At 44.8% G+C, this 27740-nt stretch overlaps 12 protein-coding genes across 12 annotated transcripts; 5 read left to right on the top strand and 7 right to left on the bottom strand.

Annotated features, from left to right (window-relative positions):
* Window positions 1-268: 268 nt before the first annotated feature.
* On the bottom strand, window positions 269-2951 carry V865_007108 (2,3-bisphosphoglycerate-independent phosphoglycerate mutase; the record flags this gene model as incomplete). Its single annotated transcript, XM_066230863.1, has 11 exons — window positions 269-303; window positions 377-496; window positions 563-746; window positions 833-1047; window positions 1123-1249; window positions 1318-1427; window positions 1637-2128; window positions 2301-2359; window positions 2465-2632; window positions 2741-2756; window positions 2873-2951. 11 exons carry the CDS (start codon window positions 2949-2951, stop codon window positions 269-271), a joined length of 1605 nt encoding a protein of 534 aa, XP_066086960.1.
* A 293-nt stretch (window positions 2952-3244) lies between these two features.
* Window positions 3245-4814, bottom strand: V865_007107 (uncharacterized protein; the record flags this gene model as incomplete). The annotated part of the gene is made up of 6 exons (XM_066230862.1): window positions 3245-3276; window positions 3347-3776; window positions 3858-4077; window positions 4164-4309; window positions 4429-4619; window positions 4685-4814. The coding sequence occupies 6 exons, from the start codon at window positions 4812-4814 to the stop codon at window positions 3245-3247; spliced, it is 1149 nt and encodes a 382-aa protein (XP_066086959.1).
* Window positions 4815-5477: 663 nt separating this feature from the next.
* V865_007106 (chitin synthase export chaperone) lies at window positions 5478-7126 on the top strand (the record flags this gene model as incomplete). The annotated part of the gene is made up of 8 exons (XM_066230861.1): window positions 5478-5628; window positions 5759-5943; window positions 6025-6135; window positions 6211-6408; window positions 6486-6594; window positions 6657-6716; window positions 6783-6859; window positions 6929-7126. The coding sequence occupies 8 exons, from the start codon at window positions 5478-5480 to the stop codon at window positions 7124-7126; spliced, it is 1089 nt and encodes a 362-aa protein (XP_066086958.1).
* A 543-nt stretch (window positions 7127-7669) lies between these two features.
* Window positions 7670-10119, top strand: V865_007105 (uncharacterized protein; the record flags this gene model as incomplete). Its single annotated transcript, XM_066230860.1, has 7 exons — window positions 7670-7735; window positions 7795-7990; window positions 8050-8150; window positions 8285-8600; window positions 8696-9262; window positions 9355-9798; window positions 9890-10119. 7 exons carry the CDS (start codon window positions 7670-7672, stop codon window positions 10117-10119), a joined length of 1920 nt encoding a protein of 639 aa, XP_066086957.1.
* A 299-nt stretch (window positions 10120-10418) lies between these two features.
* V865_007104 (uncharacterized protein) lies at window positions 10419-11580 on the top strand (the record flags this gene model as incomplete). Its single annotated transcript, XM_066230859.1, has 2 exons — window positions 10419-11027; window positions 11158-11580. The coding sequence occupies 2 exons, from the start codon at window positions 10419-10421 to the stop codon at window positions 11578-11580; spliced, it is 1032 nt and encodes a 343-aa protein (XP_066086956.1).
* A 465-nt stretch (window positions 11581-12045) lies between these two features.
* Window positions 12046-12751, top strand: V865_007103 (uncharacterized protein; the record flags this gene model as incomplete). Its single annotated transcript, XM_066230858.1, has 2 exons — window positions 12046-12344; window positions 12439-12751. The coding sequence occupies 2 exons, from the start codon at window positions 12046-12048 to the stop codon at window positions 12749-12751; spliced, it is 612 nt and encodes a 203-aa protein (XP_066086955.1).
* A 164-nt stretch (window positions 12752-12915) lies between these two features.
* On the bottom strand, window positions 12916-14124 carry V865_007102 (uncharacterized protein; the record flags this gene model as incomplete). Its single annotated transcript, XM_066230857.1, has 1 exon — window positions 12916-14124. The coding sequence occupies one exon, from the start codon at window positions 14122-14124 to the stop codon at window positions 12916-12918; it is 1209 nt and encodes a 402-aa protein (XP_066086954.1).
* A 1007-nt stretch (window positions 14125-15131) lies between these two features.
* On the bottom strand, window positions 15132-16366 carry V865_007101 (uncharacterized protein; the record flags this gene model as incomplete). The annotated part of the gene is made up of 6 exons (XM_066230856.1): window positions 15132-15269; window positions 15380-15568; window positions 15646-15845; window positions 15920-15970; window positions 16046-16096; window positions 16159-16366. 6 exons carry the CDS (start codon window positions 16364-16366, stop codon window positions 15132-15134), a joined length of 837 nt encoding a protein of 278 aa, XP_066086953.1.
* Window positions 16367-16832: 466 nt separating this feature from the next.
* V865_007100 (uncharacterized protein) lies at window positions 16833-17747 on the bottom strand (the record flags this gene model as incomplete). Its single annotated transcript, XM_066230855.1, has 3 exons — window positions 16833-17000; window positions 17063-17242; window positions 17313-17747. 3 exons carry the CDS (start codon window positions 17745-17747, stop codon window positions 16833-16835), a joined length of 783 nt encoding a protein of 260 aa, XP_066086952.1.
* Window positions 17748-18365: 618 nt separating this feature from the next.
* On the bottom strand, window positions 18366-23124 carry V865_007099 (uncharacterized protein; the record flags this gene model as incomplete). The annotated part of the gene is made up of 9 exons (XM_066230854.1): window positions 18366-18464; window positions 18545-18689; window positions 18761-21092; window positions 21155-21585; window positions 21650-22240; window positions 22317-22572; window positions 22646-22850; window positions 22963-23018; window positions 23109-23124. 9 exons carry the CDS (start codon window positions 23122-23124, stop codon window positions 18366-18368), a joined length of 4131 nt encoding a protein of 1376 aa, XP_066086951.1.
* A 451-nt stretch (window positions 23125-23575) lies between these two features.
* On the top strand, window positions 23576-24727 carry V865_007098 (uncharacterized protein; the record flags this gene model as incomplete). Its single annotated transcript, XM_066230853.1, has 4 exons — window positions 23576-23758; window positions 23840-24117; window positions 24197-24496; window positions 24568-24727. The coding sequence occupies 4 exons, from the start codon at window positions 23576-23578 to the stop codon at window positions 24725-24727; spliced, it is 921 nt and encodes a 306-aa protein (XP_066086950.1).
* A 398-nt stretch (window positions 24728-25125) lies between these two features.
* On the bottom strand, window positions 25126-26419 carry V865_007097 (uncharacterized protein; the record flags this gene model as incomplete). Its single annotated transcript, XM_066230852.1, has 3 exons — window positions 25126-25998; window positions 26125-26205; window positions 26384-26419. The coding sequence occupies 3 exons, from the start codon at window positions 26417-26419 to the stop codon at window positions 25126-25128; spliced, it is 990 nt and encodes a 329-aa protein (XP_066086949.1).
* Between the last annotated feature and the right edge of the window lie 1321 nt (window positions 26420-27740).

The following is a 27740-nucleotide window of genomic DNA, read 5'->3' as shown; positions in this document are numbered from 1 at the left end:
GTCCATCAAATGGTAAATTCACCCTAAATTGCAGTACAACCGTGAAATCTATATAAATTGAACACATGAAGGGATACTACGTATCGGCTCGTCCGCAGCATCACATAACAGCATGAAATCATTTCCGCAACCATGCATGTGCATTTTCATATTCTAGATTGTATGACAATACCATCAATTCTATGGCTATATCCTTCAACGTGTTTGCGTTTGGTCTTATGTGCCTCAATCCTCAGTGTCCTCTAACGATTCACCTGTTCTTTGTCATCTATTGCTGAGCAAGAAGGGATCGACCGGACATTTCTACAAGACATGATACAAAGTTTGTCAGCAACGATTAGATTCAGGCGCTCTATTCCATATACAGTGTACTCACCCTCAGGTTGGGGAAGACCCAAGATGGCCAAAATGGTAGGTGCGACATCCGCCAAAGCACCTTGTTCACCGGAAACTTCGAGCGAACCTTTATCGCCAGTGACGATGAATGGAACGTGGTCTACAATGACACGTCAACATGTTTAGCTTCTTGTACGGTACGTCTTCATGAATTAAGTACACTCACTAGTGGTGTGAGCAGTGTGGGGGTTACCAGTGTTGGGATCCAACATCTGTTCAGCATTACCGTGATCCGCAGTGATACACAACACATATCCTGCTTCTTCACATGCGTCATAGACTGTCTTGACAGCAGCATCGGTAGCGGTAATTGCTTTGACGGCAGCTTCGTAATCCCCAGTGTGACCGACCTGACCAATTCATGAACAATGATCACCATCAGCTACTACTGTTCCACTTCAAGGGCAGATGACCGAGAAGCTGAACATTAACTCACCATATCAGGAGGAGCAAAGTTACACATGACAAACTCGAACTTGTCCGATTTGACGACCTCGGCCACTTTGTCCGCTACACCTTGAACAGACATCTCAGGTTGTTTGTCGTAAGTGGCAACTTTAGGCGAAGGGATCATTTCTCTTGATTCGTTCTCGAATTGCTTCTCAACACCACCGTTGAAGAAGAAGGTGACATGGGCGTATTTTTCAGTTTCTACAGAAGTTTTCCACATATCAGCTCAGCCTCGGAGAGCAGAGAAGTATATATGAGTTGTCTTTCCCTACTCACCAGCAATGTGACACTGTTTCACACCTTGTTTACCTAACCATTCAGCAAGGACATTGGTCATTCCCTGAGGTGGGAAAGCAATGTTGAATGGGAATTCGGCGTTGTATTTGGACATTGTGGTGATGTTCTGACATGCGTAGACAAGATTTTAGCGATTGCCTTCCTTGGCAATCGAGACTCTTCAGTGGTACTCACCAAATCCTCTGGAACGTTGACTTCCATAGGCTTATCAGGGAGACCGAGAACCGAGGTGATTTCTCTCATTCGATCAGATCGGTAGTTGAACATGAAGAGAGTGTCTCCCTCTGTTCGAAGGCAGCATGAAAGTCAGCTCTCAGCAAGAGCCATCACCCCACCTCCCACCTACACTTCCGCTCCCGATCCGGATGCAATCTGTTGAACCTTCATAGCATCTGGTAGACATCGCCCGCTACCGACTCTTGACCCCCACCTCGCCTCTCCTTCCGTTTCCCTCCTCGTCGTACTTCGCCTTCACGTAAAAGCTTATACTCACTCTTGATTCTCGAATCCTCCGATCCCGAGATGATAGGTTTGATGAATTCATCCGTCGTACCATTCTCGTAACCTTGTTCAACAGTCTTGATCAATTCCTCTTGAGAAGATTTCTCTCCTTTACCTTCTACCAGACCTTCAATAGCAATCTTAACTCTATCCCATCGCTTATCTCTGTCCATGGCGTAATATCTTCCTACGACAGTAGAGATCTCACCGATACCAATCTCTTTGATGTAATCTTGCAATTGACCGATATACTTCGTAGCTGATTTGGGAGCAGTATCCCTTCCATCACCGAAGAAGTGGATGTACACATGGGGGATCTCATGTTTCTTGGCTACTCGTAACAAAGCGAATAAATGTTGGATGTGCGAATGAACACCTCCATCTGAGATGAGACCTAGAAGGTGAAGTCGGCCAGAAGTGGATTTGGCATGGTTCATTGCGTCGACGATGGCAGGTTGCTTCTGGAATTCATCTTTCTTGATTGCTATTAAGTTGAGATGGAAAGAGATCTCATGTCAGCGAGACACCCTTGAAAGATAAAGCGCCTTCACAACAGACAGCAGGGAGATGATAATCGATAAGAAATCATCGAGGTACATTGTTGTGATACAAATTATGACATGAAGGGACAAGGAAATATTTCAGCTCAAACTCACATTGATCAATCTTGACGATGTCTTGCCATACGATTCTACCAGCACCGATGTTTAAGTGACTGTCCGAAAACATGCATTTTGTGTCAGTGTTCATTTCACTTGCTCAGAATGATTTCAATAGAAGGATACCAGCTCGTTATTACGATGTTGATACAGCGACTCACCCAACTTCGGAATTACCCATCAAACCCTCTTTCAACCCCACAGCCAAACCGTGAGCTTCGAGCTCTACGAAGTTATGTTTATCCCTTATAGCGTCCATGTGAGTGGTATCACCATGGAAGATCGCATTTCCCTTTTCGTTGTCCGATAAACCCCATCCGTCGTGGACACTACGATGTGGTTACAAAGGAAGAAGTCAGCTCAGATATATGATCTGTTTTGCTGATAGGAGATAAAATATCCTGTATTGTGGATGGGCAGTAAGATGAATTACTCACATCAAACAGACCTTCTCTGCGTTGCCATTCACAAAATCATCAGCCCAATGTATAACGATGGTCTATTGCTACGAGTAGTTGCTAAAAATAGTGAAAAAGTTGATAGGAAACGTCTCCCGGAGCCGAACTTACTCTTGACTTGGACGTCCTCTGTCTTTTGTTTTTTAGCATCTTGTGCTTTCTCAGGTGATCCAGCTGGTCTAGTGGACATTTTGAGTGTATCTTTTCTTTGTATTTGCGATATGAAGGAGGGAGGGAGAATGAAATGGAAGATTGGATGGAGTGAGAAAAGTCTGGAAATGATCTCTGTGATATTCTACGTCACCTAACAATCAACCTCTCATTGGGGAACCATTTGATCCCGTTAATCTGTGCATATACATACATAACCGAGTTGACAGATAAGACATCAGTCCACTTGTGCTTCTTCTCTTCATCATATAGGCATGGTCATTATGCATTGGTTGGGTTATTTCATCTAATTACAGTATGGAAATGACACTTCTACCCGACTACTCGATGCAACTTTTGGATATCTACAGAATCCGAAACCCACAGTCAATATTATCCTTCTCCCTTTACCGAAAAGAGAAAAGAGAAACTCACCACTTAACAAGATATCACCCTGTTTTACCACTTGATCATAAACCAACGATTTATTCTGATCATGCATATCCTTGGAAGTCACGATGATTCCATCAACTTTATCAATCTTACAATTCAATCTACCATTCGAGATGAATTTGTTCAGATCTTTATCCAAGTAATTCTCAGATACTCCAAATAAGTTTGACATCTTTTCCAGCGTCAGGGATTTATACGATTCGAGCAATTGCGAATAAGCCTTAATTCTCATCTCCCTTATGTAGTATCTTGAATGTTTGACCAGTAATGGATTGACCAACAAGTATTTCTGCTCGACTTCAGCTAGGGATAAGAAGAATTGGGAATAGTTGGATTTGTATAATGATTCGACCATTGTGTACAATTCGGGTATCGTTGATTGGACTCCCTTGATCTCTGAGCTGGATAAGACCTGTGTGATCGACCGATTGATACAAATCAGCTTTGTGTTGAGAACGTGCGTGTGCGTATAGCAGATGATCACTCAACTGACCTTGCTCTTAATTCCCTTCCTATCACATCCCACTCCAGCTGCCAACACAGTCAAGGCGACAAACTCCTCATACTCCATCAACTCCGTAGCGGTAAAAGTCGATAACGAGTCGATCAACAATTCGGCAGCTTCCTTGAAATCTCGAATAGATAGATGATGAATCGCTCGATACACTTTTAATCGATTTCGTCTATCCCAATCACCTCCAGAGTCGATCAAGCTGAGTGAAATGGACACATAACAGATGAGTACATTTTCCGTCTTACAATGATAAACTAAGCGAGTAAGGGAGATCCGTTTACTTACTCATTCGCTCGCGTGATATTGGTAGTTACCAAATGTGTATCCGAGGCGAATAAACCTATTCTGACCATTGCCAATACCAGATCTATCCTCGCTCCTAGACCCGCTGTTTTCTCAAGGGCATTTTCCAATGCTGGAACCGATCGTTCCTTTATACATAACGTAGATATATGTCAGTTATTGGCATACATAACATGATGATACCCATGTTCTCCTGGAGGTAATGATGAGGATAGTCCTGGAATGTGAATATGATGAGCTGACCCACCTTGTCACCAATCCTAGTTAGATACATAGCTTTCTCCCTTAACGTCTCACTGATCTCACTATCACCTTGATTCTCTTCAGCATCTTTCAACTTTTTCTCAAACTCCTCCAATTTCTCTTTATTCTTCTTTTCCAGCGAACTAATCAAATCGGTTCGATCGGATGATATACCTTGCAAGTAAGGTGCCATCTCTATCAAAGATGAATCAGCTATGAAAGCGGACCTTCGAGGGGATACTTCAAGCAGCTGAACTTACCATCCTCCTCTACTGCCTTCCAGAATGAGGTGCTGGCTTCTTCCTTGAGACGGTCCACATGGTTGATCTGGTAGTGCCATGTTGGTACTTTGAGATTTGGAAAGGGGAGAGGTACGCTATCGTCGGCCATGGTGTCAACGTAGGAGGCAGAATTGGTAGATGCGAGTTGTGTCTATGTGTATGTTGAAGACATAATCAGGATTTCTGAAGTTGATTTCATAGAGTAAGGATGCTTGCTCATACACGGTGACGACGCGATGTCATACATGATGGGATGTAAGTGGGTAACCCGTTTAAGATAGGATATGGTGTTTCAGGGTGATGGTGTGTATCCCAGGGGGTGGTATCGCCTCGTCCTTTTTTTCATTTGTTATTCTTATTCTCCCCTTCGTCATTGCATACAACTAAAACAAAGATCAATCATCAGTCACCACTGTCCTCTTCTGCCCATATACTATAATACAACAAAGATCAGTCAGAAGGACATCGCTGGACGACCACATCGTGTCAGCATCAGCATCACCACTGATTGAGGAGAGACAACACAAGATCGTGCATCAAGAGTACCCTCAATCTCCGTCGTCATTGACGCGCCATTCCTTTGATCCCTCTGATCCCTCACTTCAATACCATCGATACCGACCATCCCAGTTTCGATTCATCGGACTCCTGTCAGACCTATCTTCTTGAAGGTCATAGGGAGCTGGCCACACCTAATCAATCATTGGTATCAATTCATCATACATATCAACAACACTATCAACCATATATCAAATTCCCATAATCCTCAACCATGTCAGACAGCTTCAAGTTCGGTTCGTTCGACTATTTCTGTGAACATGCCGCTTTGGTAGTATGCCCGCTCCTTGGGTCATCTCAGGGGACGATGGCGACGTGTTATAGTAGAAATGTTCAGTTGGGATCACAAATCATATTTCAACCTGGTGAGTGAGGTTTGACTTTTGATCTAACACATATCACTGTAAAATTGAATACTATACTACTTTATCTTCTTCTTCTCTCCTATCCTCAACGTCGAACGACACGCTGACCCAATTTGACATCCTCCCACAGCAACATGTTTCGTTCACATCGCCGCACTAGGAATGACAGCCATCATGTTATTCCACGTTCGATCAAAGTACACCGCAGTGGGAAGGAAAGAAATCGTCACTTTCTTTTATATGTACATGTTTGTTGAATTGTTGGCTATATTTTTGGATTCCGCTATTATCCCTACTGCCCATGCTGTCTATCCCGTAAGTAAATCAATCAAGATATCTACCTTCGTTTTGTGCCCTGTTTGCTGATATGATGAATACGATATAATTGGGAAATAGTGGTTCACAGCTGTTTACGCTGGAGCCGTCGGAGCGCTGTATTGGTGTATCTTAATAAATGGATTTGTTGGATTCCAATTATATGAAGATGGTACACCAATAAGTTTATGGGTGAGTCATTAGGCATACGTCCTCAATTCTTCATAAACGTATACTATTGGATTCTAATTATGGTATCCGATTTAGTTCCTCCGATTATCATCCCTCGCTATATGGGGTATATGCTTCTTCGTCGCCATCGCCACATTCAAGGGATTCGCTTCTTTCTCATTCGAGAAACCCGTCGGATTATTCGTCACTTACCTTGTATTCCCCGCTGTATGCGCTGTCATCTACTTTGTCTCTCAACTTTTGTTAGTAGTTCGAACATTGGATGATCGATGGGTAAGTCGATTATCCGCCGAAAACACAATATATATCGAAAGAATTGCAAGTCAAGGCTAACCTCGTCTTTGTAATAGGTCATTGGAGATCTAGTCTTCATGGCTGGATTCTACGTATGTGGTATCTTGCTGTTACTTGCTTTCAGCGTTACGATTTGTGATAAAGTCAATCACTACGTTGATGGAGGTGAGACCAGCCATACCCTGTCGACAGGAAACGGAGTACTGATATTGTGGTTAACCGTTCAGTATTCTTTTTCTCGATGGCTATGCTCTTAACAGTGATGATGATCTACAAATACTGGGACTGTGAGTTTCTTCAGCTAATCGACACTCGTGCAGGATATCGACAGCTGATGGGTATGGTTACTAAAGCAATCACCAAAGAAGATCTCGAGTTCTCAGTCGGTTCCAAAGCTGCAGTTTGGGAAGTCAAAGATCCACTTATGGCTGTGAGTAACTATATGCGCATAACTAGATGTCAGGGGTTGTTTGTTGATATTGTTCTTTCGTTTTTGCAGGGCGGATCGGAATATTACCCCGAAGACGATACTCAATCTTCATACAGGGGTGCAGGAGGATCTTTAGTAGGTGGAATGGGAGGAAATAATTATTATGGCAATTACCCAGCGCAGACTTATGGTCAACAGGGATATAGTCAACAAGGTTATGGAGGAGGTTATGGGGGTAATCAACAGTATGGTGGAGGACATTATTAGAGAGCTAAACCCAAGTCTGCCTTCTGAGAATCAGAGTGGATGAATCATGTAGCTACAGTTTGATACACGGATAGGTTTAGGTTCTTTTCCATATTCGACCTGGTTTTTCCCTCCCTTTTTCATGTTCAGCTTTATTCGAGACGACTGTATACCCCTTTCTGTGTTTCGAACAGACACCCATATACATGATCAACTTATTATACATCCAAGTAATGTCTCCTCTTCCATTCCATCTCTTATTCTTATTCTGTACTTTAACTTAACGAGTTTACTATGAAATGGACTTTTTGTTTATGACTTCATTGTTGACTGCTGTGGACCGTTGGTTGTTGCCGGTGAATCCGGACCGATCATACGATCATACTACGGAAGAGTGGAGGACATCCACTCCAGTGTGGTATCACATGCAATACACATGAGAAACTATGTATATATACTAGTCTAGTGTACATGCTCAGAAGCCTGCATGCACTCTTCGTCCTCTGTGTGGTGTACAGTACACAGTGTATATCGATAACCTGAATACAAGTACAAATAATAAAAATGTCGAAACAAACCACTAAGGTAGGATGGATAGGTCTTGGGGCGATGGGAAGTGGAATGGCCAGTGTGAGTGTGATCCCTCCCCTTCAACGAAGATATACTGATTCGGTTTATGTTTTATACAGAGCCTCGTCTCTCAAGGATATCAAGTAAAAGCATACGATGTTTGGAAACCCTCTCTCGAAGCTGTCGTCTCAAAAGGTGCAGAGGGATATGATACTCCAGCTAAAGCCGCTGAGGGAGTAGACGTATTGGGGTTGATGGTGGTTAATGCTGCTCAGGTTGAAGATGTTTTGTTTGGTAGTGGGAAAGTAGCAGATGGTGAGTGCGAGTGTGAACATACCCATCACCTTTGTTGATACTCTGTGTGCTCGTGATAGTCCTCCAACAAGACGCAGTGATCATTTGCTTCTCAACTGTTCCACCTAGTTTCTTAGTCACCATAGCACAGAGATTAGATGCTTTGGGTAAGAATATCGGTGTAAGTGATCTTCAATCTTTAATCCAACCCATTCCAGTCCCATCCCATCCTACTCTATCGTATAAATGTCGTCAAGTTTGTCTTGCACATTCGACATCACACTAATTTCCTTGTCTGACATCCATATGATATAGCTATGCGACTGTCCCGTCTCTGGTGGTTCCACAAGAGCGTCCACAGGCGAACTAGCAATAATGTCATCCGGTACACCCTCCTCCATCCAACGGGCTACCCCTGTCCTCGGCGCTTTGACCAAACCACCTGTCGGAGCTCTATCGGTCGTGGGAGATAAAGTAGGAACAGCGAGCGACTACAAATTGATCAACCAGGTTTTCTGCGCTGTGCAAATTGCCTCTCAAGGGGAGGTGATCTCATTAGCGAAGAACTGGGGACTGAATGTCAGATTGGTATATAATGTGGTTAGAGGTGCCTCGGGGGATAGTTTCATGTGTAAGTTCGACTTCCAGTTGGATCATTGAGGGTTTGATACTTCAAGTGCTGTTGGAGGACGTGATACTGAGACAAGTTTAACTTCATTCTCGCAGTCGGCCACAGAGTCCCCTGGTCATTGAACCACGACGGTATACCCAAATCAGCCATGACGATCATATCGAAAGATATCGGTATAGTAATGGACGAATCTCGCCTGCTCAACTTCCCAGCACCATTATGCAGCGTTACCGAACAGGTCTTTACGGCTGGTTTGGGAGCTGGGTTGGCAAGGGAAGATGATGGTTGTATATCGAAATTATGGGAAAGGTTCGGTGGTAAACCTATTGCTGAACAAGGAACCGTAGAAGAGGAAGAGCTCAAAGCCAAGGAACTTGAAATCACCTCTTCGACCAACCTCAAAGACAAGAAGGTACTGGTAGTGGGTCTAGGTGCAATTGGATTACCTATCGCTCAGACTTTACATACCTCCGGGGTCGAGGTAGTGGGTTACGATGTGAATATGGAAAATCTGGATAAATTCACTAAATCCGGTGGAAATGTTACGAGTGATGTTCTGAAAGCTTCGGAAGATGTGGGAGCTGTACTGTTCATCACTAATACGGCTAAACAGATTGAGGGCGTTTTGTTTGGTTCAGATGGGAGATCAGGTATAGCCTCGAGTGAGTTATCACTATCATTGTAACTCCACTTCCCCCTCCCAGGCTGGAAGAAGTATGTTGATAGATCAAGCTGATGTGAACTTTTTCCATAGCATTGCCTAACGACAGTACCATCATCGTCTGTTCTACTATCTCACCTACTGAGGCGGCCAACTTACAGACTCTCCTCGATAAGCTATCCAAGAATATACAGATAGTCGATGCACCCGTATCTGGCGGTCCAAGTAGAGCCTCCCAAGGTGATCTATCAATATTTGCTTCTGGTCCTACCGAAGCTTTAGAAAGGGTTCATCCTATCTTATCGAACCTTTCTTCCTCTTCTACTTCGTCAGACAGTAACAAGAAAAACCTTCATTATATTCCTGGTGGATTGGGTAATGGATCGAAAGTGAAACTCATCAATAACCTCCTAGCGTCGATCCATCTAGCTGTAGCTGCTGAAGGAATGGCATTTGCCAAATATAAAGGCATGGATACCGAGAAGGTGTTTGAGGTCGTAAGAGGTGGGGCGGCATATAGTTATATGATGGTTGATCGTAAGTCAACCACTCTTTTTCGATCTCGCTTCATGATTGCATGACAAAAACGCATTCAATAGAACCTGTGTTGATGATGTATCAATGATAGGCGTTCCGAGAATGTTCAACCCTCCTTCATCGCCCCATTCAGCCACCACGACCCTGGTGAAAGACTTGACTTTGGTCATCAACGAAGCTAAGAAGGTCAACACACCTCTGTTCCTCGGTCAAGCTGCCATGCAGCAATTCTCCAAGGCGGTATCGAGGGGTTGGGGAGGGGAGGATGATAGTTGTTTAGGAAGACTATGGGAAGATATGGGTGTCAGTTTGAAATTGTAGTTAGTAGCACGGCACCAGAAGTGATTGTCGTAGTATCACGTGATATGTAGTTTGATCTAGGGAAATTACCTAAAAAGGGAAAAAGAAAGCAGCGAGATTATCTTATCTCCTCTTTTCCTTTCTTTCCTTCTTCACCTCCTTCCATCATCCTCCTCACGCAAAGAGTTCACATGTCACCTCTGAGCCAACAGTCCCCTCTTCATACTAGCGAGACTGACAGTATCTCACTTTGAGCCCTGGATCGCTCACAGCTATATTTTGCCCTTACAATCTCAAACCCTGTACAGATGAACATTACCATGGCAAAATGTCGAGCAACCTATCTACCTAGTCCTGCACCTTCCTCCTCCCAGATCAGCAACGTCCCTCTTCCTCATGCCACCACTCCTCTCAGTCAATCGAGGTTTAAACGACCCAAGCTCACCCATACTTCCCATGCCGATGCTGTGTTAGAACCTTTCTCGAATCCAGAGTCGGAGGATGATCAACGAGCTGAAGAAGATGATGATGATGAAGAACAGGATGATATTCTTCTTACACCTAGAGATGAAATCATTCCCACTGTCATTTCAACGACGAGTACGACAATCTCAAGCAAATCAACCTTTATTTCACCGTCACCGTCAAAGAAGACATTCAAATTGAATCCTAAAACAATTATCCATCCGGACGAAATAGACGTTCTCATTCCCTTAAACCATCCCACTTCAAACTTAAGTGACGATTCCGAACCACCACCTCCAACTAGAAGAAGAATACCTTTGAAGTCGCCAGTCAAAACCACACAAGGAAAGAGGATGGAGAAGAATGGGAGAAGGGTGTTAAACAAAGAGATGACATTGGACGTATTGCAAGAAGCTATGGATTTCCTTTATGAGAATTTCACTTCGGACAGGTTATCCAAAAAGGTATGTATTCCGTATTCGCATACATCGATTTGTATTATACTCATCATCACCTATCGAGATCGAGTACATATCGGTGCGGTGCGGTGCAACGTAAATGCCAATGCTGATAATTCCAATTTATTGCGAATAGTATAAAATGTCAAAATTTGAACTTCGAGATCAATTCAATTCGTACACTTCACAGCCCGATGGTTCAATACAGACGAATATCCGTAAAAAGGTGATGGACATATTTGGAATGGATTTGACGTTCTTAATGCCCAATTTGGATCATTTAGATGGTATCGGCAGGACTGGTGAAAGGACCGGAGCGGACAGTGGGCAAGGATGGAACGTAGTGGATGGGGTTGGCAGTGGGAAGGATAGTCATCCTTTGGAGATAAGAGGAGTTAGAGACGAAAGCGATGAGCGAAAAAGGGAGGATATCCACGCGGAGGAGGAGGAGGAGGAGGAGGAGGAGGAGGAGGAGGAGGAAGTTAGATATGGCAATCAATCTGGCTCGGAGGATCAGAACGAAGATGGGGATGAAGACGTATCAATGGAAGATGACTGACCATACTTTCCGGCAGTATTCAGCGTTCAGGTAGAAGAAAAGAAGTGGCAATTGTAAATTATTGTAAGATTTGTATCGTTATCATCAACCCATGGTCTCCATATAAGTTGTACAGAAGTATAGTAGCAAGAATAGACAGCTGTTGATCTCCTTCAAGTTGTACATAATATATATATATAGACATTGCCATCATTCATCAGCTCATGAGTACAATGCATCGATCGCCCTACAGGGTATCATGAACGTACAAAGTTGCCCATCTTGCTTTTCCACATACTGTTGGGTCTACCAGAAGCTATGACGTGGTTTTGGGGTGTTACGGCATAATCGATAATTTGTTGCGGAGGTTACTAACCAAGATTATCCTACTCCCATTCACCACTCTGTTACTTGCCATTCCCAATCGTCCGAGTTGTTGTGGTCCGACGTTCTAAATCAATTACTTAATCTTCATATCCAGACGCAATGTCCGAATACATCAAATCATACCTTCCAGCCCTTCAATCCATCATCCCACAAACCTCTCCCACACCCTCCACTTTACCCGAGATCGATTCCAAAGCACCTCCTCTACCAAGTACCGATATCCGACTTGACGATGGGACACCAACGTTAGTAGCTTTCGTGAGACATTGTGGCTGTCCATTCGCAGAGAAGGAGATTAACCTTCTATCGGAAGAAGTGAGGAAGAACGATGAGTTGAGGGTGATCATCGTTCAGCATGCGGAAATGGATCAGGTGAAAAGTTGGTTCGACGAGATAGGGTGAGTCTGCCCCACCCATAGACACACATTCTGTGTGAGACTTGAATGAAATTCTGGCCGCTACTGACGAGCTACCTTATTAATCTGCTTCTAGTGGTCCGAGTTTGTTTCCGGATTCCAATCGATATATTCTCCTACCCGATCCCAAAAGGGAGATATACGCTCAGTGGGGTATAGGTCAACTAGGCTGGATGGGAATGATCAATTCCACTGTCCTAGATAACCTCAAACAACTCAAACAAAGTGATGGTATCGATCTGAGAACCACGGGAAAGGGGTCTTATAGATGGCAGAACTCTGGTGGATTCGCTGTAGATGGAAAAGGAGTGGTGAAGTGGAGGAAGGTGGCAGAGGATAGTAGTGATATTTGTGATTATACTAACGCTTCCAGGACAATTTTGCAATAATAAGTCAAAAAGTCCATTGGGGGGAGATACATATTTGATGTTGGTATGAAGTACCTTCTACAGTACGGTACGGACGATATAAAATATATGGAATGGAAAGGATATACAAGGTCACTGACCATCTTCAATGCTACTTGCATTAGTTCTGCAGTACTACGTTACCTCTATTTGGAATCATAATCCCCACCATCATCAGGAGTGGATTCCTCGCTTGAACTCTGGGATGGGACAGGAGCGGTGGAAGTCTCCTCTGTTGATGAAGGAGCTGAAGACTCAGCTAGGGAAGATTCACATGAGGTGGTAGGAGCTGCTGCAGCCTCCGAGGTCGAAGTCGTAGGGGTAGCAGCTTCGGAAGCTGAAGCGGACGCAGATTCCGAAACCACAGGAGCTGAAGTCTCAGGAACAGAGGTGGTAGGGACAGCAGTTTCTGAAGTTTCACTAGTCACCGGAGCAGTGGATATGATGGCACTTCCACTTCCGGTTGGACTGGCAGTCAAGCTACTTTCGAATGATTCGTAAATTGACGAAGCGCCTTCTTCACAATCTTCCGAAGGGGATGCCGATGGGGCACTAGTAGCAGGAACGGAAGCTTCCTCGGTGGTTGGAGCTGCAGCAGCAGAGGTTGACATGGTAGCCCATACTTGTGAACAGGGGCATGACTCGCCATTCTCATCTACGCAACCTTCCTCGGAATGAGTAGGAGAAGCTGCATCGGAGGTAGTGGCAGAAGGTCCTTCATCCTCGTCTTCACATTCCTCGGAATCCTCGGGATTCTCGGACTCCGTAGGAGCAGCTGCATCGGTGGTGGTAGGGGAAGGTGTGGAATCGTCTTCTTCCTCTTCACAATCATCGCCTTCCGCATGAGGAGCAGTAGAAGCAGGAGGGGCTGCCTCGGATGTGGATTCGACTGGAGCGGGCGCAGAGGTGGTACTTTCGGAAGGGGCGAGGGTCTCTGTGGCGGTTTCCTCGAGGGTGTTCGTGATGGTCGATGGAGCAGAACTCTCAGATGAAGTTGGAACTTCGGTAGAGGATGCCGCCTCGGTCGAAGATGGACTTTCAGTTGGTGTGGCAGCTTCCGAAGTAGTACTTTCCTCAGGAGCAGCCTCGGTGGTGGAAGGAACTTCGGTGGTTGATGATGGAGATTCAGACGAAACAGCCGAAGTGGATTCTACAGAAGTTGAAGCAATGGATACCTCCTCGGTGGTGGATGTAGTAGCGGAAGCTTCCTCTGTCGTTTCTGGAGCACTGGTCTCAGGTGTGTATCTTGCGATGAGTCCATGAGCATCCTCGTTGATTGGTCGGGCGGTCGAAAGTGGTAGACCGGCCAAAGGTAGTAAGAGGGTGAACAAGGCTTGGAAAGTGGTTGATCGCATCTTGATTGATTGTTCGTTGACTGATGGGATTTACTAGGGTAAAAGGTAAAAGACCGAAATGATATATAAATGATAGAATCTGACAGAACTGAAATTACAAGGTGTACAGAAGTAAGTAACGAAAAGAGTAGCTGATCGAGGATCAAGTTCACTGAACTGTATCTGAATCCTTTATCTTGATTGATGAGAGAAACGAAGATTCCCCTCCCACCCTAGTGAGACTGACTTATATATCTTGACATGTCAACATCGGTGTTGCGTACAATTACTGTACTCTACTCAGATGCGCAGAGGACGTAAAGGAGTAGAGTAAACGATTGACACTACTCCTTGATTCGCAGTTGATCGATTGATTGATTGATTGATTGACCTCCTTGAAAGTGCTATATGCTCAGTCCTTTCATTCATACATAAGACGTGAGGACTATTTATAAGTTCCTTTGGCCCGTTTCGGGGTTATGGGTTAGCTCGAAGGATCGATGATATCACACATCCCTTTAGTGAGAGTGGCACCGAAAGGTGTCGCTAGGAGAGGTCATTTGAGAGGAAGCACTGCGCTTACAGCGGCTACGGGATGATCTTTGATTTGACGTGTCCCCCAGATATATGGCTGATACTGGAGTATGTTAAGGAAATAAGAATTTGATTGTACAGAACTGCTCCGACAGAGACCTGTGAAGCGAAAACGCAGCAAGGAGTCGAAGGGGACATTACCAAAAAGTCCCTGTAGTAGAAAGGTGGCTACAGTACAGTAGCATAGGATACTGTGCATACTGTTCAGTGTATTTGGATTACCATCTCCGCGACAGACTGCGTTCATGCATGGAAGCAAATGCCTTCCAAAACACCGAGTAGACCTTGGTTCCTGCAATCAGGACGACTGCGTATAGTGTAAGAAGTTGTTACGACTCGAAGTGCCACTCTTTCACTCTCACAGTGTCCAACTACTCGTCCTATGTTATTCATGTTTCTGACTCGGTCTCTTGCCTGATACTGTTGCATCCTTGCTAACAGTCCACAAACTTGCAGCTCCCCTGACATTTATTTTCCGGATCGATGTTCTTAAACCACGGCTCGTCATTCCAAACTGCAAACGCAGGACGGTTCTTCTGATTCCCCGGATCAGGTTGGAATTCAATATCGCACTACAGTATAGTACATAGAATGATTATCAGCCCTAACACCAATATGGATCCTGTAAACCATATTCAGTCGATGAAAGTATCGGAAAGTATGTATTGTATATCTCACTCACCTCGATTCTCTTAGTACATTTACTATCCTTTACATCAGGTCCCCATGATCCATTATCAACAGGTTTGTAAATCTCGAATCTCCTTTGAGAGAAATTGGGTTTGTTCGTTATCAGTGTTACGGGAAAATTCGCTGGGTTTTTGTTATCCCTCGAAGTGCTTTTATAAGGTGTCTCATTGGCGGTTACATCCTGATCACATTCGCATACAGATGTCAGTAATTGCAGATTGAAGGTCATCTAATAAATAGAGACAAAAGGACACTCACATACATAATAACGTATTGACCTAACTCGTATGTCAATACTCCAAAGAAATCTTCCTCTTTCGGTGGTTCCGAAGAGGATGAGGTAGGAGAGATGCTTGATGGTATGGAAGTGGAAAAACTTGAGCTTGGTTCGGGTGTGATGGAAGGGGCAGTCTCCCAGGATGTGTATTGAGAGGTCGGAGCAGGTACAGTGGTTGTTGCTGCAATTTGAGAATCGGATGATTAGCTTTTTAACCCATCAGTCATGTTCTTGGGCGGAGATTCTTAAACTTACAGATTGTAGTAGAAGTTGTGTCGGAAGAGTATGCGTCCACGGTTGTCGTTGCTACAGGAAGGATCCTGTCAGTTTGACATGACTCACATCACGCTCTACCACAGAGGGAATTGGCCAGCAACTCACAGTACGCAGTGGTCGTCAATAACACTGTGGTCGGTCGCGATACGGTGGGATCTACAAGTCCGCATCAACTCAAACTCCAAACAAGGTCATTTCACATCTTTCTAGCAGCTCACCTGAGGTTGGAACATTTTCAGTGGCATTATGACAAGGACAGGACCCGTTGAAGCTGGATGTGGCGGCAGGTTCAATCGGTTGGCTACGGTCAGCACCGGGGATGTTTCTGATTTCGATATTGACAGAATCAACAGCATTGGGAATTAATCCTCTAGCTTGCTTTATATAGTGTGCGCCTATAAGGATCGAAAGCCATGATGCCTTCATTGTTTCCAGTTTATTTTATGGATTTAATTGAACTGATATATACGATTATTGCTTTCTGAAAGAGTGCGAAGTGTTGAGTTGGCTATTATATGACATTCATGATTATTTTGGTTGTTCACTGAATATATTTTTTTCGTTTTTGATTTTTGCCGAGGGAAGAAAAGGGTCGTAACAGATATTAGTACATGATTTGAGGTACTGTAGAATTATCACACATACGACAGATGTATGTGGATGTACGCCCTTGCCACTCGAGAGCTGCAACATGACTATACCTTACTTCCTTTATGATTTGCTCTCATGCACGTACCAGAGTACGGTATCCTTTGAGGGTTGTCTCATACTATGAATTTTATCTCAAGTCTGCCAGATTCATACATACATACGGGCAGATGATACAGTACAAAACCTTGGTTTATTCACTGATCGTCAGAATCTCCATTGTCATTCCCTCCGTCATCATTAGTTATTTATCTTCATCTTCTCTATCGTCCTTTTCGATATCCTCAGCAGCACCCTCACAATCCAACTTGATTAAATTCTTCTCGTCCGTCTCTCTCACGAATGGTTTCTGAGTATGTACTTGTACAGTACTCTCATCGGATGACTCTCCAGGAGTAAGACCGATATCGCACTAAGCAATCCTATCTCATCAGTTCGGCTCTCTAGTCAGCAACCTGTACTTCGAATGCTTACTTTGATAACCTTTATAGGATCCGAGTTATCCCAGTACTTGGTATCCTTATCATTACTTGCATTGCCTGAATTATAAGCTGAAAAGGTCCATGTCATATCGATGGTCTTGTTATTCGTGTTCATCGAGTAAATAGGTAATGTCTCTGGATCAGCATCATTGCAATAGGTATCTTGTCCGTTCTATCACGAATGCAAGAATCAGGCATCAGCTATCAAACTCATTTAAACTTGCTTGATAATGTACACTCACATAAGCACAGGTGTAAGGATCGAGCTCTACTATAAAAGCCCCATATTCCCCGTTCTTCTCCTTATTCCAAGTGGAAGTGGCACTAGACGTTGGAGCGCTACTCGTAGCTGTACCTGTACGTGTACCTGTGCCATTACTACTTGCGGCATTAGCGCTGGAGCTGGCCGCTTCAGCAGCAAGAGAGGCTAATTTCCCAATCCAATTGGGATCCTCTGAAGTGATTGTGGCGGGCTCGGTAGGGGCGCCGTCGCTAGTTGAAGAAGGAGGGTTGTCGGTGGTGATACTTTCAGGGGTCGTGGAGGTGGGTCGATCATCGTCACTTTGTCTCAATGACTGGGTGAGGGTGGATTGAGGTGCTGTAACAGGCAGAGCTGAAATTGTTAGAGGGAGTGAGAGGCCTAGGATGTAAATGACTTGTTGCGGTTTCAAGAACATCGTGGGAGAGGTGGAAGTGTTAAATCAATTGACGATGCGTAGCCGATGCTGTTGGTATGTAATGATTGAATGGCACAGGACAGATAAAGCGGTGGACTACACCTCGTGTATGTACAATCTGCGGGCGAATATGCTTCATATGACAGAGTTATAGAGATTTTGGAGATGTTAAAACACATTCAATCGAGAAGGGGGGATGTATCCACCATTCAATCCCTTTCATTCATCCAGAACAAGGATGGGATCGTCATACCTTTGAACCCCCCGCCGATCTTAGCAATCACGGGGCAAATCCAAGAAAGGTACGGTAGTCGATGATGATCTTCTAACACGGATTTTTTCGCTTGCGTTTATTGATATTGGTCACTCGTACAAAGTCCAATATACATATCTCGATAATATATATCATCCACATATCCATTCGAGCCTGTGCCAACTTGCAGTGAACTCGATGCTGTAGCCCGGTGAGAACAGCACATGCCATTCTGATTTGTGTTCATATTCATATTCCTTTCATTTTGTATTATGTATATTAAGTTTAATCATTTGTCCTACATCGTACATCCTTTATTGATTGCCACTGATACTGATTATTCATTCCAAACATTTGTTGTCCATCTAAGCAGATAACAAGACATTCAACGCTTTCTGGAAATCATATCCATTTGCAGCTAACGCCTCAACCACTAGCCCTCTCGAGAATCCCATAGCGCATAGCTAAAATAACAAACCATCTCAATCAGCATCATGTCATCCAAAGCATCAAATACAACAAATACGATTGATGGTAAACTCACCTTCTTAACATCCTCTATATCATCCGGCTGGGCGGTACTAGGTCTTCTCTCAGGCATCTTTGGAGGTTGTAAATTTGGCTCTTGCTGGGTAGGTGGTGGTCCAGGTGGAGGAGCAAAAGCATCATCATGAGGTATCGAACTGGATCTACAAATTAACCAAAAGGTCAGTCACAGGCATTATGCGAACTAAGTAAGGGGGAAGACAGAATGACTCACCCTGAAGGTTCGAAATCACCTCCGAATGCATCATCAAAGCTCAACCCTTTCTGTTCGCCTTGCCCTTGCCCGTGTGCGGTGGGAGCAGGTTGACTACCACTGCCATAGCCCCACTCATCGAATCTCTGCTGTGGGCTCACCATCTCGTAGCTCTTTGACGTACTTGCATTTGATCCATTTGAATTATCCGATCCACCATTGTTTACATTGACAGTAGCATTGTTTTGAGTGTGAGGAGGTACGTTTTCAAACTCATCATCGAAATTAGCGAAATCATCGTCAAAGGCTGAAGAAGAAGCTGGCGCTTGATTGTTAGATTGTGCGGGAGCTGAACTAGATTGATCAACTTGAGCAGGTGGTAGATCCGAGAAATCGAATTCATCTTCATCAAAGGACGCAGTCTTAGGTGAATTACCGTGAGGTTCGGCGGTTGTGGAGGAAGTCACAGGCGCACCGAAAGGATCGAATTCGTCTGCTCCCGGGGTAGCTACAGGTGCAGGAGTCGATTTCTGGGATGGTGGCGGGGGTGCATGTCGCCTTACTTTGGTAGGTGTAGGCTCCTCGATCGATAAAATAGGTGGAGCTAAAGCCGGTTCAGCAGTAGCAGGGGGTTGTTCGACTTTGAGCTCTTGTTGAGGTTCGAAGTCATCGAACTCGTCGCCTTTTGGCTGGGAACCATATCCCTTTCTTGGTCCTTCCAGATCCTCAGGCCCTTCCTCCTCATCATCACTGGACTCAGCATCCTCAGCTCTGACTTCTTGCGCTAACCCGCTAGGTGGCAAAGGGGCTTTGACGGATGCAGGTGAGTTTCCAAGTCCGCTGGAGGTCACTTCCGTGGCGGGTGTTCCGGGGATGCTTTCAGGAGCAACAGCTTGAGTGGAGAAAGTCCTTTCGGCTTCAGGTCGAGCAGCCAGTTCCGCTGGAATAGCGGATTTGGGAATTCCACTTGGTATGCCTTCTTCGAGACCACTTTGCTCATCTGATAGACCTAATTCATTGGTAGTATCGGGTTTATCGAAATCCGCGAAAGCGCTGTCGAAATCTTTAGATGCACCAGCATTGGGCGCTTCACCAGCAGGTTCAGCGGTAGGTGCCTCAGCTGGCTTCGTGGAGGTAGCAGTGAAAGAATCGCCAAATCCAGAATCGAACTCATCGAAACCACTCTGATCAGCAGCTTTGGGGGTCGATGGAGCTCCGAATGGATCAGTCGAATCCTTGGTGTATGGTGCACCGAAGGGATCTGCTTCTTCACCCGTACTTGAAGGTACAGGAGTCTTTTGTTCGTCGAAACTTGAAGGTGCACCGAAAGGATCAACTTCTTTATCCTTGGATTCAGTCTTGGCTTCGGGGGATTCACCAGAGACAGCATCTTTAGCAGCATCGTAAAGAGTTTCCGCGCCAGCAACGGCTACACCAGCAGCTGCGCCGACTGCGGCGGTGACCCCGGCAAGAGCAGCAATGCCGAAGCCAGGAGAAGTAGGTTCCTCTGCTTGAGGCAGTGGTGAGGCGGTTTGAGCAGGGGGTTGAGGTGGTGATGGAGCCGAACGCGCACCTGCCAGTCTCTCGAATGGGTTGTTTGATCTGGTTGAAGTGCCAGTAGGAGCTGGACTGAGTGCTTGAGGAGTGGCGGGGAGAGGTACAGTAGAAGCTATCGAAGGTGAAAATACGGCAGTGGATTGAGTAGGTGGACTAGCATGTTGGGGAGGTGACGAGGCTCTTTCCAACTCGGTTTTATCCTCTTCAATCTCTTGTTCGGTATCCTTGATTTCCTTCTGCACAGTGTCTCTTCCTCCTTCAGCAGTCGAAAGTTGTTTCTTGGCGATACTCAACATCCCTTTTTGTTGTCTAGCTTCTTTTCGCAACTTCTCCAAAACAAGTTTCATGCCTGTCTTCTCCTCTTCAACCTCTTTCATCATCTTCTGCAGACCCCTGATCTCCTCCTTATCCCGCAGAAGAGCTTGTTCAAGTTCGTCCTTCTCCGATCTCATCGCTGAAAGGTCCGATTCCGCAGAAATCACTTCACTTTCCAATTTTCGATGTCGTTCTTTTTGTTCGCCAACTTTGATACGTAGATCAGCAACAGCTTTCGTCTCGGTCTCGTATCGTGTTCGCGCTGATGACAATTTCGCTTCAAGCTCTTCCAACTGCTCGGCAGATGATTTAGCTGTGCTGTCCAACTCAGCGTGAGTCTTCTCTAGCTCTGATAAATTCTTTGTCGTGTTGGCTAGCTGATTTTGCTTGTTGCCGAACTCAGCAGAATGATCAGGCACCGCTGAAGGCTTGTCCTCTACCGAATCGTCTCCAAGCAGATCGCCACCTCGCGCTGCTGAGGCTGAAAGCCGAGTCAGCTTTACTAGCATTGCGTGAATAGCAGATGGATAAAAAGTTACTCACCGAAAGGTGCCATACCGAAACCACCTGCAGGTTGTTGACCCGTATGAGCAGGTGACACAGTCTTCTGACCGGTGCTTTGAGCAGTCATCCTTCTGGCAGGAGGTGGAGGGGGTTGAGGCAAGAAAGCGGAAGTTGAGAACGGCTGAGCTAGGGCTTGCTGTTGCGGTTGAGGACTAGTAGCTTTGGGCGTAGGAGCGGGTTCATCATCTCCGAAGATATCGAATAGATCCTTAGTCGCACTACTAGCACCTTGACCGGACAAGACTTCCTGAGCGCCGTTTCCGTATGTCTCACGTAGAGAGGGGGGCACAAGACTGTTGGGTAAAGAGGAGGGAACATCTTGACCAGCTAGCTTGGTATTGATGAGATGCATCGCTACTGCGAATTCATCTCGAGTGAGTTTACCTTCTTTTCGTATATCGGCAAGATCCCTATATGTGCCACGAAGCAATCAGTCATCATCCATACTGAATCGAATTGTTTGGGGTCACTCACCAGATTGCGGCAAGAGTATTCTCATCCAACTGGCTTTGCAGCATGAATGGTACAGCGACATCGCCCTCTATGACACCTTTGTTTTGCGTATCAAGTTGCGAGAAGAACTGATCCGAAGTGGCTTTGGCTTGAGGGGTGACATCCCAGGATTGTTGCTGCTGAGCAGGAGCGAAGCCTGACATTTGTCTCTGTGGACCACCGAATGAAGATGTAGAAGGTATGGTCGAGAAGCTCGAGGACGTAGGTGGACTAGCAAAAGATTTTTGAGGAGCACCTGCACGAGGTGGTGTTGATACTCCCGTGGCACTTTGACCTGTTCTTTGAGGTTGTAGAATTCCCCCTCCCATTCCACCGGTATATTGAGGTCTGACAGGACTAGGGACGGCTCCTCCAGTATGTTGTCGTGAGATTGGACTGGCAGGAGCTTTGGGTGGTGGAGCTCTACCGCCTGAAGCAGTCTCGTACAATCCGTTCGGAAGGGTAGGAGGGAGATTCAAGCTGGAGTTGGCCATACAGCTTTGAATGAGGAACATCCCAATCACAAAATCTGTAAGATCGAGTGATCCTCTTTCTTGAGTGTCTGCGAGATTCCTATGAAGATCAAACGATATTAGTTTCTGCTTGTTGGGTTAACGACAACGTTGTACTAGTAGTGCAGCTAACTCACCAGATCTGACCGAGTTTATCATAGCTCAAACCACTTTTCAAGAACATATCCCGGGCCTTGTCACCTGAGACCAGACCATTACTTGGACCTGCATTGGCGAAGAGACGGGTGAATTTGGCTCTATCGGTAGGAGTGAGAGTTGGCAGACCAGAGCCTGTAGTATGAGCTGAAAGGGGCGGTTGAGGTCTTTGACCTGTAAGCTGTGGCTGGATCGCAGGTGGTGGTGGACCTTTATCGAATGTAGGCAGAGGTCCAGCTGTGAAAGATAAAGTGTTATAAACAAGTGACTGACAATCGCTAAGACTGTGTCATGTGAAATTACAACATACCTTTATTGGCCAAGGTATCATCAACGGTAGTAGCACCTCCCTTCTGTAGCCATCCAATCGCCCTCGCAGCTCTATACCATCCTTCCTTGGTCAGAAATCCATTGTTGTCTGGATCTGCCAATGCCCATACTTCGCCTAGAGAGGTGGTAGGGAGATTCGACGAGGTAAGGAATGGGTAGGCATCTTGACCTGGGAGGATACCAGTCTGTGGATGGGTTCGCAGAGATCAGCCAACAAGACAACGGGAAGCGTAATTACAGGTCATTCACTGCCGTGTAACTTGGGAGAGAAGGCAGATGCGACGAAGAATCACTTACATTATCCTTATCTACGATAGCAAACAGCTGATCGTAATACTGCTTCTCCTGTGGAGCTGAGGGTATATGGTTATATATCAGCCTTCGGTACAGAAACAGAGCAATTCCTGGCTATGGTCAACAGCAGACGATGTGGTTCAGCTCACAATAAGATGCAGCCATCTTGGACTGTGTTCTTATGTCTATCCCTCCTGATATATCTAGACCGGGGACGTTTCAGACCCTGGATTGATGGTCGTTCGGTGGATGATGGGGGAAGACCGATAGAGGGCGATGATGAAGGAGTCGATCAGAGGTGATATAGCGATGTAAGCTATTGTTTAGAGTGGATGAAGATGGTCGATACGATTAAAGCAGAGGTATGCTGTGAATGGTGCTATTTATCGTGGTTCAACGTCATCCTCACCCTCACCCTCATCATCATTTGCCGGCCCGAGCCATCTCTTTGATCTCTTACATGGGTGGCTCATTTAATCTCACCCCATATGCAGCCTCCACTCCAGCAGATCCAAGCAAGGATGCATACGAACAGCTCTGGAAAAAGTCATTCACTCGACAAAGCATCATCCATCCATCATTCAGCATTCGCGCACCTCACGCAAAAGTGATCAACATGGCAGCAGCTACAGTCCAGCCACCGTCTACCTCCACAGTGGCCGGTCAGTCAGTGTTCTCAGCTCCTGGATGGGTGAAATCGTTCTATTCGAAATTCCCTTTAGTGGTGCTTGAACAGGAGGACGAGGTGGATTGGAAAGTTCGAGCTAGGCAGGGGGAAGATCATGCTGTCGAATTATGGGTGAGCGGTCTCTCTCATATCTACCCTATCATCCAGTCCCGCTCTGCTCAAGTTGACTCACATCGAATTTGGATTGTAAAGATACATCCCCCTTCACCCTCTTCCAACCATCACCCGCACTCGCACTATCGATCCTGGACATCCTCCTCTCCTTCCTCACTTCGTACTCAACTATTATTCCTTCTCCGCGAGACATCCTCAAACGTACCTGTATCTTTCAAATCATGGTCCAACGAACGTTCAGCTCCTGGAGGTACTTTGCCTACCTTACATATCCTGAATCAGGATAGGTTATTGGCGACTGATGAGATCAGAAGCTGGTTGGAGAGTACGTACCCTTTGAAAGGCAAGGGAAAAGAGTGAGTTGTTCTTCATCGCCACTGAATGGGTCAAGTCAAGGTCCTTTACTGACATTGACCATCCTATCATGTAATATAGATTACAAGGTCTTCCTTCTCAAGAAACCTACGATCGTGCGCTTTCCCTCTTCCACCTAATCTTAGGTAATCTCCTACCAGCCTATCTCGCCTCATTACCCACTCAACCATCAAATTTTCACCTCCTATTTCCCGTCCCTCCTCCACTCTCTGCTGGACTCACTACGCCCTTGCCTGCTTCTCTAACGGGCGACTCGAGGGATATAGATACAGATGAAGTGATAAGGAAAGGTGTAGATGCTCTTGATGCTTTAGCAACCATATTGGAAAATACAAATAGTGGATGGCTGTTCGACGCAAGGTAAGTTATCATCTAGACTCCTGACGGAAACTAGGTTCTCTTTGTATGCTAACGAGACGACGTTCACTCAGACATCCAACATCGATAGATGCCTTGGTCACTTCCCATTTGCACGTCATTTACTCTTTACCTCCTTCGACGGTGCTACGGAGTACCATAGACTCAAGACCGACTTTGGGTGAATATGTAGATAGAGTATTGGATCATGCTGAAGAGCGTATAAAGAAGTGAAAATTGGAAATATGATGGAAATGCATTTTCATGGTATGTGATCTAAAACATGATGATAAAGGGAGTTTACGGAACCTGACATGTAATTAATAGATACAGATTGGTACATCATCCAAACATGATTTCGCACTATACACTAATCTGATAGGACATCACTAACAGACAGACAGATATACGAATAATTGAAACAAGTTGAACATTATCTTCTGAATATTTGGGATTGATTTTCTTTTATGAAAATGATGTAAACAGAACTGAAATATCCTTGTCATCGCTGCACTGACCATACCCTATCGCTGATCACTCATTGCGACATGAGATTCCCCTGACTACCGATCACGACAATCTATAACCTTGCGATATGGATTGACGATTGATCCCCTGTGCTATCGCTCTTGTCAGTATCGTTTTGAAGAAGGTCCAGCGACAGGGATGTCGATGTCGTCCGGATGTTGGGGAAGCTGGGGCGTCGTGGTCCTACAGTACAGAATTGGACTTTCCTCGTCATCCTTGGCGTTAGAGGAAGTAGAGTGTGACGATTCGGATCCGGATCCCGTTTCGAGGGTGTAAGACGATCCCGATGGTGATCTCAATGAGATGGAGGTAGTGGTGTGTCTACGGTAGTGGGCTGAAGAACCGATGGGATCAGGTGATCCCGTATTTGACATATCGCCAATTGACACCTTTGAAGAAGTCGTCCAACCATCCTTCTTCGACGGAGATAGAAGTAATGGTTTCGAAGTTAACAACCGTTTTGCCTCCCTCTTCTGCCTATTCCTACTACCACTAACCCTAGGTCGCTCATATCTATGTCCATGATTACTAATACCTTGAGCATACCTGTAACGCTTTTCAGCTTGACCCGGACCAATATCAATGTCGGTATCGATATCGATATCAAAATTTTCAATCCCTATATTTTCCCCAAGAGCCAAAGCCCCTCTCCAAAATTCTTTATAACAAGGTAATAAACCATCTCCTCTCTCTTTTTGTTTTTCCTTTCGTCGATGTTGTTCCAATTCCAATTTCGACCTTCTACGCAATTTCATCTTCCCGTCAACTTTGGACATGTATCTCCCCCTCTTTTCGTATTCCTCTTTCTGCTCTGCTTTCCTCTTTAACTCGCGGCCACGCAGATCATCAATGTAATATAAGTGTACGACAGAGTATGGGAGGATATCTTGGGATCGAAGAGGCTGAAATGGGATGATTGGGTTGGAAGTCAATTTGTGTTGGAGAATAAAAGAGTTGGGAGAGAGGTGTTCGTGGAGCTACGGGAGGTGAGTAATAGTCAATATGTCAGCGGTAGCAATTCTGAATGGTTGGTGAGAGTTATTATGGTCATTGGGTTATACCATGATCGAGTTGTCATATTGATGGGGATCTGATATACTTACGCAGATAGATTCGACGAGATCTTCAGAAGTACCATACCGATTCACCCAAACGTGAAATTGTTTACCTCGTTTACGCTCGGTCTGTAGAGCAGCAAAGACGCTGTATCAATAACTTGTCATAGGATGACAAAACTGGGTTTAACAAAGGGACACGATAAACCCTTCTCTTCGTCACATCCCTTTGGGTCTGTCCTCTTTGAATCTCAAAGGTACAAATCTCATATGCAGAATACGTTCAAAGGAGCGGAGACGAACTCACACCTATAAAGATCATCATCATTTCAGGATCCATCATACTGGGTGTTGTATCACTTTGGGTGGGAAGTGAAAGGTATCAATGAAATTTGTGGAATATGATCGAGTGAGATTATAGAATATAAATAAGGATAGGTATAGTATAGGGAGTATCGTTAGGGTTGTAAAGGATTATATGGTATATAGTAAATAAGAAATTGCTGGTTGGGTCATCCCCAGAAAAAAAGAAGAAAACGAAAAAGAAGAAAACTGAAATTCAAGATATCAATATTTATACTGTAAGAAATCACCCATGAAACCCAAACTCCTGTGGTCAGTAATCGGATGATCTGACATCGTTGATGAGATGATAGACCAAAAAACGAATGATCAGAAGTCAAAGAAAAGAAGAGGTCAAACCGTCTACTAAGGCAACGCATTACACCAGAATATACCGAAACCTTATGATGGTATTTTTCCCTTTTCCCGAACAGGTGAAATGCCACTCTCCTTGTTCATGCCGCATGCGTGCGTTAGCTTCGGATCAATGGCTTCGTGAAGATAAAGTGGTACAAGTTCGGATTTATTCGCTCTTTAGTATCATCGACCCATTCGTTCTTGAATCCAAGCTGTGCAAAGCAAGGACTTATAACATGAGACATAGATCAAAGAAAAGGAATGGATAAAGTTATGGATGAGAACATCAATCATCAATCATCAATTATCAAATATCAGATTCCTGTCCCAAGGGTTGTGCCGTTCAAGGTGAAACTCAAGAAGGGTTAGGAACATTCCAAAATCTATGAGGTGCCCTATCTGTTTTTATTTTTGAAAAAATATGGTTCAGTTCCCGTTGATCGCATCATTGCTAGAAGAGTCACAACAAGGTTACTTTAGTTTGTGTGATCCCTAGATACTGTAGCTGGTCGGGAAAAGGGGTACTTACTGTATTTGATATTAAACTTTCAAGTGGGGTGTATTTCGCTTAAATCGGACATGAACCCAGCGCAATCATGGTATGGTAAGTTTATGGTCCTTTCTTGACTCCATATCAAACAGTGTGGTCCTTTTAGACGTACTGTCGGGGGAAGGGCGGGGCGCAGTGATGTAATGTGATTTCGTGTTCTTTTTCCTTATTTTTGGGGAAAGGGGTATCAAAGTGATTTGAAATCTTGATTCAAGTGATAGTATAATGTAGTCAATTGATCGATCATACAATGTAATCTTCTCAAGAGACCCTCGTCAATCGTACGATTTGAAAAGGGGGGTTAATGGTCATATCCGAAAGAGATAGATCTTTTTGATCGACCGAAGAAGACAAAAAGGTTGATATCCGAAACGATGATTTATGCACCTGTTTGACATGCATTTTCCATTAATTG

Source organism: Kwoniella europaea, chromosome 2 (assembly GCF_036810445.1).
Source record: "Kwoniella europaea PYCC6329 chromosome 2, complete sequence".
Lineage (NCBI taxonomy): Eukaryota > Fungi > Basidiomycota > Tremellomycetes > Tremellales > Cryptococcaceae > Kwoniella > Kwoniella europaea.
The sequence above is the reverse complement of the archived record's forward strand: the minus strand, read 5'-3'. Positions and strand labels throughout refer to the sequence as shown.